This window comes from Mesoplodon bidens (genome assembly GCF_964165515.1).
Source record: "Mesoplodon bidens genome assembly, chromosome: 13".
NCBI lineage: Eukaryota > Metazoa > Chordata > Mammalia > Artiodactyla > Ziphiidae > Mesoplodon > Mesoplodon bidens.
The window spans coordinates 48,569,433-48,588,799 of record NC_138169.1 but is presented as its reverse complement, the minus strand read 5'-3'; the positions used below and the strand labels follow the sequence as shown (position 1 = coordinate 48,588,799).

Genomic DNA, 19,367 nt, shown 5'->3' with positions numbered 1-19,367 from the left:
CTCGTATATATAACCAGAAGTAGGATTGCTGGATCATATGGTAGTTGTGGGTTTTTTTTTTTTTTTGGTTTTTTTTTTTGAGGAACCTTTATACTGTGCTTCGTAATGGCTGTACCAATTTACATTCCCATGAACAATATACAAGGATTCCCTTTTCTCCACTTCCTTTGTGAGCATTTTCTGTCTCTTGTCTTACTGATAAAAGCCATCTTAACTGGTGAGAAGTGATACCTCACTATGTCACTGATTTGCATTTCCTTGGTGATTACAAATGTTGAGCACCTTTTCATGTACTTGTTAGCCATTTTTATGTCTTCTTTGGAAAAACGTCTACTCAGGTCATTTCCCCATTTTTATAATTGGTTTATTTTGTTTTTACCTATTGAGTTATATAAATTCCTTACACATTTTGTACATTAACCTCTTATTACGTAAATGGTTTGCAAATATTTTCTCTCATTCTGTAGGTTGCCTTTTCAATTTATTAATTATTTCTTTTGCTGTGCAGAAGATTTTTAGTTTGATATAGTTCTACTTGTTGATTTTTGCATTTGTTTCCTGTGCTTTTGGTGTCATATGCCAAATATAATTGCCAAAACCAATGCCAAGGAGATTTTTCTCTGTGTTTCCTTCTAGGAGTTTTACAGTTTTAATTCTTGCATTTTAGTCTTTAATCCATTTCAAATTAATTTTTGTGAGTGGTGCAAGATCGGATTACAGTTTTTGTTTTTGCATGTGACTATCCAGTTTTCCCTAGATATTTATGTATTGACGAGATGATCTTTCCCCACTGTGTGTTGTTGGCACCCTTGTCAAAGATTAGTTGACTCTATATACTTGGGTTTATTTCTGGGCCGTTGATTCTGTTGCATTGGCCTAAGTGTTTGTTTTTATGCCAGTACCATACTGTTTTGATTACTAAGCTTTGTAATATAGTTTGAAATAAGAAGTGTTATACCTCTAGTTTTGTCCTTCTTTCTCGAGATTACTTTAGCTACTTTGGACCCTTTTTGGTTCCATATGAATTAGGATTTTTTTTCCTGTATCTGTGAAAAATGTGATTAGAATTTTGATAGCGATTTCATTGAATCTCTAGATTACTTTGTGTAGTATGACCTTTTTAACATTATTAATTATTCTAATCCATGAACACACGATATCTTACCATTTATTTTTCTTCCTTAATTTCTTTCAACAATGTCTTATAGTTGTCAATATACAGAATTTTCACCTCCTTGGTTAAATTTATTCTTGCGTACTTTATTATTTTTGATGCTATTATATATTGGATTGTTTTCTTTATGTCTTTTTCAGGTAGTTCATTGTTAGTTTATAGAAATACAACAGATTTTTATGCATTGATTTTGTATCTTGCAAGTTTACTGAATTCATTTAATTATGCATTTTTTGGTGGAGTTTTAAGGCTTTTCTATATAAGACCATGTCATCTGCCAGCAGAAAATTTTAATTATTACTTTCTTATTTGCATACTTCTTTTTCTTACCTAAATTCTCTGGCTAAAACTTCCAGTACTATGTTGAATAGAAGTGGTAAGAGTTGGCACACTTGTCTTGTTGCTGATCTTAGAGAAAAAGCCTTCAGGTTTCACCATTGAGTATGATAATAGCTGTGAGCTCATCATAAATGGCCTTGATTATGTTGAGGTAGATTCCCTCTGTATTCACCTTGTGGAGAGTTTTGATCATAAATGGATGTTGAATTTTGTCAGATGCTTTTTCTGCACCTATTGAGATGATCATATGGTTTTTATCCTTAATTCTATTAAAGTGGTGTATTGCATTTATTTATTTACATATGTGAACCATCTTAGCATCCCAGGAATGAATCCCACTTGATCATGGTATATGATCTTTTTAATGTGCTGTTGAATTCTGATTGAAGATTTTTGCATCTGTGTTAATCAGAGATATTGGCCTATAATTTTCTTTGCTTGTAGTTCGTTTTTCTGGCTTCAGTATCAAGGTAATGCTGGCCTCATTAAATAAGTTTGTAAGCGTTCTCTCCTCTACAATTTGTGGAAAGAGTTTGAAAAGGTTTGTGTTAATTCTTCTTCAAATGTTTGGTAGAATTCACCAGTAAAGCCATCAGGTCATAGCTTTTTTTTATTGGAAGTTTTAAATTACTGATTCAATTTTCTTATTATTGGTCTGTTCATATTTTCTATTTCTTCATGATTCAGCAGGTTATACGTTTCTAGGAATGTATACATTTCTTCTAGGTTACACAAATTTTGGCATACAATTGTTCATAAGTCTCTTAGATTCTTTCTATATTTATGGTATAGGTTGTAATGTGATCCCTTTCATTTCTGATTTTGTTTGAGTTCTCTATTTCTTAGTGTAGCTAAAGATTTACCAATTTTTATATATTTTAAAAAACACACCTCTTTCTGTTGATGATCTCTTCTGTTGTTTTTGACTTATTTCACTTGTTTTGCTCTGATTGTTGTTTTTTCTTTTCTTCTCCTAACATTAGGCTTAGTTTCTTCTTATTTTTCTAGTTCTTGAGGTAAAAAGTTAGGTGGTTTATGTGAGATCTTTATTTCTTAATGTAAGCATTTATCATTATAAACTTCTATCTTAAAACTCTTTTTGCTGTATCCTGTAAGTTTTAGTATTTTGTGTTTTCATTTTTATTTGTTTCAAGATATTTTTTGATTTCCCTTCTGATTCCTTCTTTACCCATTGGTTGAGTTCTTGATCTTTGGGTCTTCTCTCCCAATGCCCTAGCTCTGTATGAACTTATAGCCTCCGTCAGTGAGTTGGTTCTTTCACCAACGAGTGCAACTCACACAAACCCCTGCTGTGATGCAGTGAACCTTGGCCTGGTAACCCATCTGGTGGAATACCTTCAGCTAGTTTCTTCCTGCTTCTCCTCAACTCCTGCTTTGCTTTCCAGTTCCATTTCTATTCTACATGCATAGTTACCTCATTTGTGACTGTAGCTATGTCTTTTTAGTATTTTATTCTTATATCGTATGCCTCAATCTGTATTTGGAACAAAGGTGTTACCCAATCTGGACAAGAAACAACTAATTTGCCATAGAGCTTAGTAAATATTTCTCGGTGTTTTTGAAAATTTTATAATGATAATAACGCCTTACTGTTTTCCCTCTATTAACTCTTTTCCCTTAGCTATTGTTTCTCTTTTTGAGAGTTTTGTTTTAGTTATTAGTTTTCCTTTGTTGAGTTTTGTTTCTCTTTTTCATGGGCTGTTTCTTATATTTTATTTTATATATATATAAATATATATAAAATACATAAAAATATTTGTTTTCTTATATTTTATTATTCTTAGTAGCAATGTTATATAAGATTAGAAAGGATGGATTGCTGTAGAAGGAAATGAGTGCTCCGAAATTTGAGCCTCTTGGCTCCCCAGGCCTTTCTTATTAATATGCTTATTCTCCTAAGATTGAGCATAGCCTGATGATTAGAGGTAGCCATCAGGAGAAGAAGAAAAATAAATGGAATTTTGGGATATATTTTCTCTATGCAAGTTTTGATTAAGTATCTGGTTATTTTGCATTTTTGGTAACATAAAAAATGACCTTCTTTTTTACTATTATTAAATGTATGCTGTTTTGGAATAATCATATCAGTGTTTTTGCTTTATTTTTTTAACAGTATAAGGAAAAAATCAGAGCTCAAGTCTGAAATCCAATCTTTGTTGCAACTGAGGTCAGAAAATGGAGATTTTCTTAAACAACTATACAAGGAAGCTTATAACATTGGTGCCGTTTTCCACCTAATCAGATTTAAAACAGAGGAATTAGAACAGAAAATAGCAGAAGTGAGAAGGAGATTCAAGGTTTGTATCTCTGTGTTCTTCTTAGTTATGAAAAGGGTAATAAGCCTGAATTTTATTGATTTAATATTGATAGAGTTTAATTTAAGTTATATTAGTCTTTTCAAAAAAGTCACTCCTTCTGATAAATCAGAAGAAAATCAGTTTTCTTCATAGGTCCAGCCTGAATAGAAGAGAAATGGGGCTCAATGTAGCTAATTAACACTCGTGTCTACTTTTTTCTATCACCAACCTTGAACTACCTGGATCACCAGAAGAGAGCGGTGCTTGGTTCAGTCTCATCCTACATATCTAACGTATAATAGTTCTGTCTCTGGTAGGAAGCAGGGATGCTGGGAAGTGCCCTTGCACACTTACCAATGTAAGAAAAGGGAGTACCTACATTAGGCCTGCAAGTTATTAGATTCCAGGGTACCAAGCAATTAGTAGACCACAGTGCTGCAAAAACAACTGCTCAAATGCGTCTAATCCATTCCTACGTGAGAGAGATGACAAATAGCCATTCCCTGCCACTTGGCATAGAGACTATCAAAGTCAACTCCGTTTTACCCCACCCCAGGGGACCACTTTAACAGGCTACTTCTGTCCATCACACATCACATCTGCACCTCTTCCATCTTTGGCGTTTTTTTTTTATTAAAGACTTTTGGTCATACAGGTACTGTAAAATACAGAGTCTGTATTCTCTGTCCAAGCCCTGTAGTAACACTGTCTTCACTGAAGACTTTCTCTTGTGCTATTTAAATTTAGGACATGTAGATTGTCTGCCAGTAAATGTTTCTGTACTGAGACACCAGGATTTTCTTCCCATACTGAGTCCAGCTCTCCGACTGACTTGGTATATTGTGCCTGTGTCCCTTCCCATGGGTTATTCAATGGGATGTTCATATCATATATGTTTCAAAATCAGTATAATAAAAGTTATGTATAGTAAAAATAACCTCAAACTCATTTTAGAAATATAAGGAATGTGATTATATACGTGGTTTAGCATATATAACAATATTATAGATGTCATTTATAATTTGCTTTAGTTTTTCGTTAACATGTGTTTCTCTATGGCCACCAATTAATATTTTTTCATTGAGACTATCAGTGAAGATATCATACACAGATGTGGCCACTTAATGTTTTTATTTATTCAGTTGACAGGAAACCCATGGTATCATTCATGTATTTGCCCCATAACTGTCACAACCTACTTTAATTCTTCAGACGTACTGCTTCACTAACCTGAGGCACTAATTTATTAAGAAGGATATTGCATTGAACTGTTTATTCTAAATTTTCCTGATGCCATAAACTACAATATGTAGGTTAAGTGCAAATTTAATGTGACTCCACTATACTTGCTTTGCCAACCCAAATTGCCAACCCAAAGCAAAGTGTCTTTCTGGCTAGATCAAGCCGAATTGAAGAAATTGTTCATCAGGTCCTTTAACTACTGTATGGCTGAGAGATAACTAGAAGGAAGCAACAGAAAGAAATTACTCCATCTAGGAAATGTTCCCCTTTGCTAAACACATCTGCTAATCTCTGAGTTGAATATATAGGGCATTAAATTTCTAGATGTATACATGTGTATCTGTGTCAGAGTGGTAATGAATTAAAAATAAATTTCTAGATAGTCCTTAAATAATTCAGGTTTGTAGTAGTTCCTGTTTGTAGTTTCTGCCTTTGCAATGACCCACTCACTGTCTTTCATTGTCTAATTAATGAAAATCTATATAATTTTCTCGGTCAGGGCATCATGGTTTTCTTGCAGAAAATTTTGTGTATTTGTTGATCCTGGCCTGAAATTAGTCCTTGATACATGTCTTCCAGAAATTAATTAGAGCCATACCACATACGAGCTAGTTCTAAAAAATAACCTTTTATAGCCTTAGAAGTAGACTTTCAGAATTATGTTTTTTTCAAATGCATCTGTAAAATGCCCAATAAGTTTTAGGCAGTCTTAAACTAGAAGCAACCCTGAACAATCAAAATATCTAGCAGTTTCTGGGATATTCCAGCTATTAAAGATGATTTGCCCCAATATTTCCATAACTTCAAACCCAATAACTGTTCTATTCAGAAAAGACATGATTAGCCAAGTCTTAGGATAAAATTAGCTGAGAGTGATGGGAGATAAATCAATAAAAGCATAATATGTGTTCAATTATGATGTGAACAGAAAATCATCCAGTATTGTCTGGAGAATGTGATATTGTAACAAAAAAAGAATCTTGAAAGCTTTCATCAGATGTTAAGTACTTCTTAACATTCAGTAGAAGATTTCTGTTCAAGCTGCAGGAATTTGGAGGATTTTTGCTTGAACATATTGGAATTTTGCTAGAAAAGTAAAATATCAAGCCACTCTGGTTCCAGGTTAAAATGATGGTATTAGAACTAAGTGGAAACTTAGTAGAAAAGAAGGAAGGCAGTAGAAAGGAAAACAGAGTTTTCTGCAAGCCTACTATATGCTGGACTCTATACATGTTAATTAATTTAGTGTTCATGATTCTGTGTGGTTGTTATTAATACACTCATTTTGGGGTGAAGTGATTTGCCCAAAGTAGCCTAGCTTTTAAATAGCTGTGTAGACTTTGGGGACAAAGTCTTCTGATGCTGGTCTTGGAATAAATTAGTCAGTTGGATACTAACTGCACATATACTCTGACCAACAAAGATTGAGTCAGGTTCAAAAATTCAAAATAACCATATTAGGGATGATTTTTAAGACTTTGTTTTTTTAGGGCAGTATTAGGGTCACAGCAAAATTGAGTTGAAGGAAGGACAGAGATTTCCCATATCCCCATGCTTCCACACATGCATAGCCTCACCCATTATCAACATACCCCAGCAGAGTGGTACATTTGGTACAATCAATAAACATACATTGCCACATCATAATCACTCAAGGTCTATAGTTTACATTATGGTTCACTCTTGATGTTGTGTCATGCCTTTATTTTGAACAAATGTATAATGGCATATGTCCATCATTATGGTATCATACAGAGTATTTTAACTTCCCTAAAAATCGTCTATACTCTGCCTATTCATTCCTCTCCCCACTCCCCAAACCATGGCAACCACTGATCTTTTACTCCATAGTTTTGCCTTTTCCAGAATGTCATATAGTTGGAATCATACAATATGTAGCCTTTTCAGATTGGTTTTTCTCACTTACTAATATACATTTAAGATTCCTCCATGTGTTTTCATGACATGATAGCTCAATTCTTTTTAGCACTGAAAAATATTCTATTGTCTAGATGTACCACATTTTATCCACTCACGTACTGGTAAGTATCTAGATTGCTTCCAAGTATTGGCAAACCCTCCAGAAAGTAGGCATAGAGAGAAGTTACCTCCATATAATAAAGGCCATATATGACAAACCTACAGCCAACATCATTCTCAATAGTGAAAAACTGAAACCGTTTCCACTAAGATCAGGAAGAACACAAGGTTGTCCACTCTCACCACTATTATTCAACATAGTTTTGGAAGTTTTAGCCACAGCAATCAGAGAAGAAAAAGAAATAAAAGGAATCCAAATTGGAAAAGAAGAAGTAAAGCTTTCACTGTTTACAGATGACATGATACTATGCATAGAGAATCCTAAAGACTCTACCAGAAAACTGCTAGAGCTAATCAATGAATTTGGTAAGGTAGCAAGATACAAAATCAATGCACAGAAATCTCTTGCATTCCTATACACTAATGATGAAAAATCTGAAACAGAAATTAAGGAAACACTCCCATTTACCATTGTAACAAAAAGAATAAAATACCTAGGAATAAACCTACCTAAGGAGACAAATGACCTGTATGCAGAAAATTAAAAGACACTGATGAAAGAAATTAAAGATGATACCAACAGATGGAGAGATATACCATGCTCTTGGATTGGAAGAATCAACATTGTGAAAATGATTATACTACCCAAAGCAATCTACAGACTCATTGCAATCCCTATCAAACTGCCAATGGCATTTTTTCACAGAACTAGAACAAAAAATTTCACAACTTGTATGGAAACATACAAGATCCCAAATAGCCAAAGCAATCTTGAGAACGAAAAATGGTGCTGGATGAACCAGGCTCCCTGACTTCAGACTATAATAAAAAGCTACAGTAATCAAGACAGTGTGGTACTGGCAGAAAAACAGAAATGTAGATCAGTGGAACAGGGTAGAAAGCCCAGAGATAAACCCATGCACATATGGTCACCTTATTTTTGATAAAGGAGGCAAGAATATACAATGGAGAAAAGACAGCCTCTTCAGTAAGTGGTCCTGAGAAAACTGGACAGCTACATGTAAAAGAATAAAATTAGAACACTCTGTAACATTATACACAAAAATAAACTCAAAATGGATTAAAGACCTAAATGTAAAGCCAGACAGTACAAAACTCTTAGAGGAAAACATAGGTAGAACACTCTATGACATAAATCACAGCAAGATTTTTTTGACCCACCTCTTAGAGAAATGGAAATAAAAAATAAACAAATGGGACCTAATGAAACTTAAAAGCTTTTGCAGAGCAAAGGAAACCATAAACAAGACAAAAAGCCCTCAGAATGGGAGAAAATATGTGCAAATGAAGCAACTGACAAAGGATTAATCTCCAAAATTTACAAGCAGCTCATGCAGCTCAATATCAAAAAACAACCCAATACAAAAATGGGCAGAAGACCTAAATAGACATTTCTCCAAAGAGTATATACAGATTGCCAACAGACCCATGAAAGAATGCTCAGCATCACTAATCATTAGAGAGATGCAGATCAAAACCCAATGAGGTATTACCTCACACCAGTCAGAATGGCCATCATGAAAAAATCTACAAACAATAAATGCTGGAGAGGGTGTGGAGAAAAGGGAACCCTCTTGCACTGTTGGTGGGAATGTATATTGATGCAACCACTATGGAGAACAGTATGGAGGTTCCTTAAAAAGCTAAAAATATGGGCTTACCTGGTGGTGCAGTGGTTGAGAGTCCGCCTGCCGATGCAGGTGTGTTCGTGCCCCAGTCCAGGAAGATCCCACATGCTGCGGAGCGGCTGGGCCCGTGAGCCATGGCCGCTGGGCCTGCGCGTCCGGAGCCTGTGCTCCGCAACGGGAGAGGCCACAACAGTGAGAGGCCCGTGTACTGCAAAAAAAAAAAAAAAAGCTAAAAATAGAACTGCCAGATGACATAGCAATCCCACTACTGGGTATATACCCTGAGAAGACCATCATTCACAAAGAGTCATGGACCACAATGTCATCACAGCTTAATTTACAATAACCAGGACATGGAAGCAACCTAAGTGTCTGTCGATAAATGAATGGATAAAGAAGGTGTGACACATATATACAATGGAATATTAGCCATAAAAAGAAACGAAACTGAGTTATTTGTAGTGAGGTGGATGGACCTAGAGTCTGTCGTACAGAGTGAAGTAAGTCAGAAGGAGAAAAACAAATACTGTATGCTAACATATATATATATGGAATCTAAAAAAAAAAAAAATGGGTCATGAAGAACCTAGGGGCAAGACAGGAATAAAGATGCAGACCTACTAGAGAATGGACTTGAGGATATGGGGAGGGGGAAGGGTAAGCTGGGACTAAGTGAGAGAGTGTAATGGACTTATGTATACTACCAAATGTAAAATAGATAGCTAGTGGGAAGCAGCCACATAGCACAGGGAGATCAGCTTGGAGCTTTGTGACCTCCTAGAGGGGTGGGATAGGGAGGATGAGAGGGAGATGCAAGAGGGAGGAGACAGGAGGATATATGTATATGTATAGCTGATTCACTTTGTTATAAAGCAGAAACTAACACACCATTGTAAAGCAATTATACTCCAAAAAAGATGTAAAAAATAAATAAATAAAAATAAAATAAAGCCACTATAAACATCCATGTGCAGGTTTTTGTGTGGATATAAGTTTTCAACTCCTTTGGGTAAATACCAAGGACTTTGATTGCTGGATCTTCCAATAAGAATATATTTAATTTTGTAAGAAACTACCAAACTGGATTCCAGAGTGGCTGTACTGTTTTGCGTTCCCACCAGCAATGCATGAGAGTTCCTGTTACTTCACATCCTCGCAAATAGTTGTTTTTGTCAGGGGTCACGCTTTTGGCCATTGTAATACGTTTGTAGAACTAGCTCACTGTTGTTTTAATTTACATTTCTCTCATGACAGGTGATGAGGAGCATCTTTCATATGCTTATTTGCCATTGTATATCTTCTTTGGTGAGATGTCCATTAAGGTCTGTGATATATTTTATTTTTATTTATTTATTTATTTATTTATTTAAAAAAAAAATTTTTTTTTTTTTGTGGTATGTGGGCCTCTCACTGTTGTGGCCTCTCCCGTTGCGGAGCACAGGCTCCGGAGGCGCAGGCTCAGCGGCCATGGCTCACGGGCCCAGCCGCTCCGCGGCATGTGGGATCTTCCTGGACCGGGGCACGAACCCGTGTCCCCTGCATCGGCAGGTGGACTCTCAACCACTGCGCCACCAGGGAAGCCCAAGGTCTGTGATATATTTTAAATCAGGTTTATTTTCTTACTATTGAGCTTTCAGGTTTTTTCAATAGTATTTTGGATAACAGCCCTTTATCATGTGTGTCTTTTGCAAAACCTTCTACTGGTCTGTGTCTTGTCTTCTCACTTTTGACATTGTCTTTCACAGAGCAGAAGTTTTAATTTTAATGAAGTCCAGCTTATCAATTCTTTTTTTCATGGATCATGCCTTTGGTGTTATATCTAAAAAGTCATTGCCATACCCAAGGTCATCTAGGTTTTCTCCTGTGTTATTATCTTCTGGGAGTTTTGTAGTTTTGCGTTTTACAATTAGGTCTGTGATTCTTTTTGAATTAATTTTTGGGAAAGGTGTAAAGTCTGTGTCTAGCTTCAGGTTTTTTGCATGTAGATGTCTAGTTGTTCAAGCCTCATTTGTTGAAAAGACTGTCTCTGCTCCATTATGTACTCATTGTTCCTTTGTCAAAGATCAGTTGACTGTATTTCTGTGGGTCTATTTCTGGACTCTTTGTTTTGTTCCATTGATCTATTTGTCTGTTCTTTTGCCAGTACCACACTGTTTTAAATACTGTAGCTTAGTAGTATGTCTTGATGTTGAGTGTTGTCAGCTCTCCATCTTTGTTTTTCTTCAATATGGTGTTGCCTCTTCTGGGTGTTTTGCCTTTCCTTTGGAATTACTTTGTCAGTATCCCCAAAATAACTTGCTGGGATATTGATAGGGGATAAATTGAACTTACAGATAAAGTTGGGGTAAACTGACTTCTTAACATTGTTGAGTCTGCCTATGCATTAACATGGAATATCTCTACATTTATTTAGTTTTTTAATTTTATCAGAGTTTTTTAGTTTTTTTATATGGCTCTTGTACATATTTTGTTAGATTTATATCTAAGTGTATCATTATGGGGAGTACTAATTTAAATGATGTGTTTTTAATTTACAATTGCACTTGTTTATTTTTATTATATAGGAAAACAATTGATATTTGTGTATTAACTTTGTGTTAATTGCTATAATTGCTTATTTAGTTCCAGAAGTATTTTTGATAATTCTTTCAAATTTTTACATAGACAGTCGTGTCATTCACAAACAAAGACAGTTTTATTTCTTCCTTCCCAATCTGTATATCTTTAATTTGCTTTGCTTGTCAATGCATTTTCAAGGATTTCCATTACAATACTGAAAAGGATTGTTGAGGTGGGACATCTTTGCTTGTTTGTACCTGACCCTAGTGGTAAATTTTGAGTTTTTCACCATTGACTATAATGGTAGCTGTAGATTTTTTGTAGATATTCTTTATCAAGTAGAGGAAGTTCCTCTTTATTTTAACTTATTGAGAGTTTTTACCACGAATGAATGTTGGATATTGTCAAATGCTTTTTCTGTATCTATTGTTACGAACATGTGATTTTTTCCTCATTAGCCTGTTGATATAATTGATTACATTAATTGATTTTCAAATGTTGTACTAGCCTTGAATACCTGGGATAATTCCTGCATAGTCATGGTGTATAATTCTTTTTACACATTGTTGCATTTGATTTGCTAATATTTTGTTGAGGATTTTTACATCTATTTTCATGAGCGATATTAATCTGTAGTTTTCTCTTGTAATGTCTTTGTCAGGTTTTGGTATTACAGTAATGCTGCCTTCGTAGAGTGAGTTAGGAAGTAGTCCCTCTGCTTCTATCCTCCAAAGGAAATTGTAGAGAATTAGTATAATTTTTTCCTAAATGTTTGGTAGAATTCATTAATAATCCCCTCCGGGCTTGATGCCTTTGTTTTGGAAGGTTATTAAGTATTGATCCCATTTCTTTAACAGGCCTATTTAGATCATCTGTTTCTTCTTGTATGAGTTTTGGCAGATTGTGTCTTTCAAGGAATTGGTCCATTTCATCTCAATTATCTAATTTTTCAGCAAAGAGTTTTTCACAGTGTTCTTTCTTATCCTTACAATATCCATGGGACCTGTAATTATGTCTCCTCTTCTTTTCTTCTGCTGACTTTGATTTTAATTTCCTCTTCTTCTTATAGTTTCCTAAGGTGGAAACTTAGATTTTTGATGTTAAATCTTTCTTCTTTTCTAATATATACATTCAATGCTATGAATTTCCTTCTAAGCTCTGCTTTTGCTGCATATCACAATTTTGATAAATTACATCCCCATTTTTATTTAGTCAAAAATATTTTAAAATTCTCTTGAGATTGATTCCTTGACCATGTATTATTTAAAAGTATGATTTTTAGTCTTTACATATTTAGGGATTTTCCAGTTATCTTTCTGTTATGGATTTCTAGTTTAATTCCCTTGTTGTCTGATCACAGACATTGTATGATTCCTTTTTTCAAACTTTTTATTTTATATTGGAGTATAGTTGATTAACAATGCTGTGTTAGTTTCAGGTGTACAGCAAAGTGATTCAGTTATACATATATGTGTATGATTTCTTTTTTAAAATTTGTTTAGATGTTTAATGGTCACTTTTTTTCTTTTTTTAAATTGAAGTATAGTTGATTTACAATGTTGTACTAGTTTCTTGTACAGAAACGTAGTTCATTTATACATAAATATATTTGTATTTTTTCATATTCTTTTCCATGGTTTATTACAGGATATTGACTGTATCAACAGTTCCCTGTGCTATATAGTAGGACCTTGAGGTTTATCTACTTTATATAGAGTAGTCTGTATCTGCTAATCCCAAACTCCTAGTTTATCCCTCCCCACCTCCTTTCCCCTTTGGTAACCATAAATTTGTTTTCTATGTCTGTGAGTCTGTTTCTGTTTCATAAATAATTTCATTTGTGTCATGGTTTAGATTCCACATATAAGTGATGTCATATGATATTTGCCTTTCTCTGTCTGACTTACTTCACTTAGTATGATAATCTCTAGGTCCATCTGTGTTGCTGCAAATGGAATTATTTCATTCTTTTTTATGGCTGAGTAGTATTTTTAATGCTAGGAAAAGACAATGTGTTATGTCCTTAGAATGTTCTTGGTCACGGTAATATGGTCTATAACTTTACAGTTTAGAAGTTTGTAACTTCGCTTGAGTTCTTTTTCAAATATTTCAACCAACCCTTAACTCATTTTTAGAGAAAAATCTTGGCCCTGCCTTCAAATACTATTTGTTCGTCTCTGAATCAAAATTTATAGGGCCTTTATTTGAGCAAAGTAAAAATCAAAACCTTCTAAAAAGCTTTCTTGAAGAGCCTAATTTCTGCCACTCCAGGCCTCTTTAGAGCAAGTCCATTTTATTCAATGGACAGAACAAAACAACTTTAATAAGCCAAAATTTGATTTGTGCACTATGTAACTTCTGTCACAATTCCAGATGAAACTGGTGGTATTTTTAAAATGGTTATAAAATGGACATTCTGATAATTTATTCATTTTGATTCTTGAGAATTTATGCTTCCTAGTAAAGTCTAGAGGATATTACTTTTGACCCATGTGCAATAGCCTTTATTGAGTTATGAGCTGATATTACATCCTTGGCTTTTAACAAAGGTTGGTAAAAGTAATGGTCAAAATTGACCATTGCTGCTTGTTTTTTCATACTAATGAGAATGGTCTTACTGTTCAAGATGGTCAAAAATCTATGCACCTAGTTTACTTTAGATTTCAGAACTAAGAGAAAACTTTTCTTGATAAAATTGTATTCCTTCTCTTATTAATAATTAGGCATTCTCTAAAGTTTCATGTTTCCCTCTGGTTTAAGCAGCCTAGAAGCTCAGAGTCATTTATGCTTTTAATTGCTAGCATAATCACTCTTCTTTAGCCCTTTCTATGAAACATATTTACAACTTAGATCTTGTACTCTTTTACATTTGTTCCATTTGATTTTAGTTTACTAAGATTCTTCCCTACTACATTCAGAGGCAGAATACTTTGTCACAGTTGAGTGAAAGGAAGCCATTAACTGTAATATTGGGAGCATCCAATTAGTGGTACATGTTGCCTGGGAAAAAGTATCAAGGCACAGATAAAACAGAAGTAGTGTGAAGGTATATTAAGATGTAAGTCCTTCAAATGGCAGCTGGGTATCCCCTTAGTTAAGTATCAGGAAAGTTTATTTTCCTGACACATGTATGAGGGAGTAAATAAACCTGAAAAATATGATAGAAATAAAGCATGTTGATGGTGCAAACATTTGAGGACAGAAAAAACTTTATTTGACTTGGTGCAAAAACTACATGAAAACATAACTTCCATTTCCATTCTACTGGATTACAGATTTGTTTGCCAGAAAATAGGTGATGAATTAGCTCTTCAGCATTTCCGTTTCAATCTGTGAATTTTGTTTCTATTTTTTTTCTCCCTTTTCAAAGAGAAATGTGATTTTGTTGAAAGAGTATAGGTTTTGGAGTCAAATGTTTCGTTAATTTAAATCCTGGTTCTGCTAGTTATTTATTTTGAGAATATTACTTAACCATATTGAGCCTAGGTTTCTCGTCTCTTAAATGAGTGTAACAATACTTCTGTTGTACCTTTGTGTGATAAATAAATAATATTGTATATAAAACATTTAACTTGGAGCCTGACAGATAATATATTTTCAAAAGTATTAGGGATAAACAACATAAAGAACACTTCATAGAAGGAGGCTACCTTAACTTTTTTGGACAGTCTTTAATAACTGACACATTTAACTCATGTCTCCTGATAAATGTGTAGATTCTGAAAAACACACTGAAAGTAATAGTTGTTTGTTGAATGCCTAATACGAATACTGCCTTGGGTCAACTCCTTTGTATGCGTTATCTTCAACTCTCACAGTAATTTTGTAGAAAAGAGTATGTTATCCCAATTTTACATCTATGAAAACTAGTATTTGATAAAGACAAAGACATATTGATATAGCAACTCTTATAAGCTGCTGTAGTTTCCAACTCACTGTAAATTAGTATTGATAGAACCTTTCTGGAAAGTAATTTATCAGTGTAAGTAAAGAATTTTAAACACATTCATAATCTATAATTCATTAACATTATTTCTAAAAATACGACTTAAAGTCACCAGATAACAAAGACGGACAAAAACTGTAAAGATGCATATTTAAAGGTTTATAATTAATTACATAATAACTGCCAGAAAGTATGCTACAGGAGGACAAGAATTATTGTCTGTTTTGTACAGTGCTGCATCGGTAGGCCTAACAGTGCTTAGAACAAAGTAGGTACTCAATAAATGTTTATGGAAAGCATGACTACATAGTTAACATATAGTGGGAAAATTTAAATACACAGATTTCTAGGTAATAGAGTAGTAGTTAAATATATGAGTACAAGGATAAATTGCAAATTCATTTAATTTAGAATTTAAAAGATTAATGGAAGTTCTGTTTTTTTAGTGGCTGAAAAAGACCTTACTAGGCTGACTCTACCAAAGATAATATTTAATCCGTGGACCTAAACAGGAATACACCAAAAAGTCAAAATGTGTATCTCTGGGTTTAGGGGTTCACTTTATTTTAATTTTTTTTAATTTAAAAATATTTCTACAAAAAAAGACACATATACCTTCATTAAAAAAAAAAAAAAGAAAGATAAAATAGCACCGTTGTGTTTATTTTTGGATAGAACCAAGTTGGGCTGCCACCTGGATTGTCTATTAGGGTCCTGACCACCAAAAACTGCCCTGGCAGTGCCCAGCCAGAGCCGCCCTGCCCCACTAATTCAGCCCAGCACACAGTTATTTGCACAAATCCAAAATTTTCCTTTATGATTTTAATTCTTAATTTTAAAGTCTGTTTCTCTCTGTTCGTGGTCTCATCCCTTATGTAATGAATTCTACAACTTTTTTCTTAGTGCCCCTTCTGTCACTGGAAATCAAACTGATGATACATCCGTCATTCTGAGCTTAGATCTATTTATGTTTAGTGTCTCCTCCCATTTTCTCTTTAAACGTGGGTCACTGGACACAATAGCATTGACTGTTCCATGCTTTGCTCTTCAGCTGTCCTTTCTTGTAGCACAGGAGTCTCTTCCACTAGAATAGCTCTCTGCTGCCACCTTCTGGTTTCTGGCTGCTAAAGCGAAGCAGCAGGTCGAAGGTGACTTTCAGTGTGGGCTCTTCCCAACCTCTTGAGATGCTGTCACCCCCTTTCCCTCGGCTTCTTTCAAACTCTTCAAAGTGATCTTTTTATACATTTTTATTCCTTTTCTCCAAAACCATAATTGAGTAGTTGAAACAGAGACCTTACAGCCCCAAAGTCTAAATTATTTACTATCTAGCCCTTTACAGAGAAAGCTTGCAGACCCCTGCTCTAAAGACTGTAGGAATAGCAGACGTAGTGAGCAGCCACAGCCTTTAGGGATGCGGGAAAGTATCCACATAAGGATCAATTGTGGAAGAAGCTGCCTCCTGCAAAGCAGAATAAGGCCTTATAGGAGAGGGTGTTCAGTGTTCAGTGGATGGTCCATAAGCAGAGAAACTTGGCGAAGGTTGACTGGAGTTTGAATGGAATTTCTGGGTAGAGCACCTGGCTGGAAGGCGAGCACTATTGGTTCCTCGCGACCAGCTCACAGCAGTTCTGCAAGAGGAAGGAGAAATCAATCGAAACCAAAACAAGGCTGGGAAGCCCCTTGCTGCTGCCTCCTAAGTCCCTCCACGCCCTCTACTGATAAAGCCTCATTTACTCTAGCTGGCAAAAGAAAACTGTTTACATACTAGATCCAGCTCCAGTATCTCAAATTAGAGTTAAAAATTTGAGGTAAGGATTTAGAGCTGAGGCAATAATTAGGTAACTGGCACAAATATATAGTCCACATGCAAACTTCTCTGATTCAGTTAGGTGCTACATGTAGTCGAGCACCGTGTATTGCATTTATCTGTTATAACTTTGAGTCCCCTTTAATCTTACAGTGTCCCCTACATTTCTGTTAAATTTGTCTTTCATTACATAGACATTTTTTAAAGAGTCTAGGCCAGTTACTTTGCAGAATTTCTCTCAGTGTGGACTTATCTTTCTGTTTACTCATGATTACATTCAGGTAAAACACTTTTGGCAGGAATGTTACGTAAGTTATAATATTGTATCAGTGAGACATATCACAAAACACACTGTATACGTTTTTTCTCATAACTAGTGATAGTAAGTTTGATCATTTGGTTAAAGTTGTGGTCAACAGATTTATCCATCTCCCTATTATGATTAATAAGTACTCAACTGAGTGATACTGCAAGAATATGCAACTATCTTTGTTTCCAAAAAATCTTCATCCAATGGACTTAGCACTCATTGGTAATTCTTGGTTGAATCCATTATTGTAACAGGTGTGAAATGGTGATGTTTCTGGGCTTTCATCCCCTTTACCATGCATTGGCAATTTGAAAAACTGAAAAACCTGGCACTGGTTGGGCTGCAGGCCGTGTTCCTGAAAAAGGCACTCTTCTTGCAGTTCTTATTCAGTTACATATCTCCCTGCCTTTCCTACCACCTCAACTATTTCCTCAGGTCTCAGGGAAAACATCATGTAGGCCTTGTTTTACTCTCTTCAAGATGCTATTCATGAATGAGAATATGATTATGATATTTTAATGAATCGCAAGTTTCTCATATAAAAAGATTTTTTAAAAAACATATTTTTGAATTTGAAAAACCCTGAAATTTTAGCAATTTTTTGCTATTTGTTAATGCATTTGTTCAATAAATTGTTCATTCAACAAATATTGTGTACCAGACAGAGTACTGGAAACTGAGGGTAGAGGAGGGGGCTTACTTCAAAGTGCTACAGAGTGTGCCCAAGCTGTAGTATCAGCAGTCTTGAGTATTGATACTTGTTGAATGTTAGTCATAGGGCAAGTGCCATGACATCTATGATCTTAGTTTTCTCATCTTTGAATGTGGACAACTGTAGCTAGGTCACTAAATAGATATGATGATTCACTTACATACAGATGCATGTATGCGTAAGCACACACAAATACACATACACACAGGCAGCCCTCACTTTGCACAGCATCAAGTTAGCTGAAACTTGTACATATCTGAGCCATGTTCCTATTTTGCACTGTCCCCACATGCACAAGTTTCAGTAAGCATGGCATCCTACAAGACGAGGGCTGCCTGTATATATAAAACATTCCAGGAAATTGCCTGGGATACAGCAAATTCTCAAAAGTGGTACTTATATGATTAATTCCAGAAATCTTTTTACAACTACTGTAGCTCTTTGTCATTGTCCAGACTCTCTTTTTGAACGTTTTCAATGATAGTGCAATCAGTGTTTTACTAAGAAGACCACACTTTTTTTTTTTAGCATCTTTATTGGAGTATAATTGTTTTACAATGGTGTATTAGTTTCTGCTTTATAACAAAGTGAATCAGCTATACATATACATATGTTCCCATATCTCTTCCCTCTTGCGTCTCCCTCCCACCCTCCATATTCCACCCCTCTAGGTGGTCACAAAGCACCAAGCTGATCTCCCTGTGCTATGTGGCTGCTTCCCACTAGCTATCTATTTTACATTTGGTAGTGTATATATGTCCATGCCACTCTCTCACTTCGTCCCAGCTTACCCTTCCCCCTCTCCGTGTCATCTACGTCTGCGTCTTTATTCCTGTCCTGCCCCTAGGTTCTTCATAACCATTTTTTTTCTTAGATTCCATATATATGTGTTAGCATACGGTATTTGTTTTCCTCTTTCTGACTTACTTCACTCTCTAGGACAGACGCTAGGTCCATCCACCTCACTACAAATAACTCAGTTTCGTTTCTTTTTATGGCTGAGTAATATTCCATTGTATATATGTGCCACATCTTCTTTATCCATTCATCTGTCAGTGGACAGTTAGGTTGCTTCCATGTCCTGGCTATTGTAAATAGAGCTGCGATGAACATTGTGGTACATGACTCTTTTTGAATTATGGTTTTCTCAGGGTATATGCCCAATAGTGGGATTGCTGGGTCGTATGGTAGTTCTATTTTTAGTTTTTTAAGGAACCTCCATACTGTTCTCCATAGTGGCTGCACCAATTCACATTCCCACCAGCAGTGCA

The 19,367-nt window shown here is 35.2% G+C and overlaps 1 protein-coding gene across 1 annotated transcript in view; it reads left to right on the top strand.

The window, feature by feature from the left end:
- The window catches only part of CCDC178 (coiled-coil domain containing 178), a gene marked incomplete at both ends in the record, with an annotated part of 393,288 nt that overhangs the window by 101,878 nt on the left and 272,043 nt on the right, over window positions 1–19,367 (top strand). Inside the window, one exon of the mRNA XM_081252141.1 lies at window positions 3,648–3,831. Coding sequence (XP_081108267.1) covers window positions 3,648–3,831 — 184 coding nt within the window. The remainder of the gene's footprint in view (window positions 1–3,647; window positions 3,832–19,367) is intronic.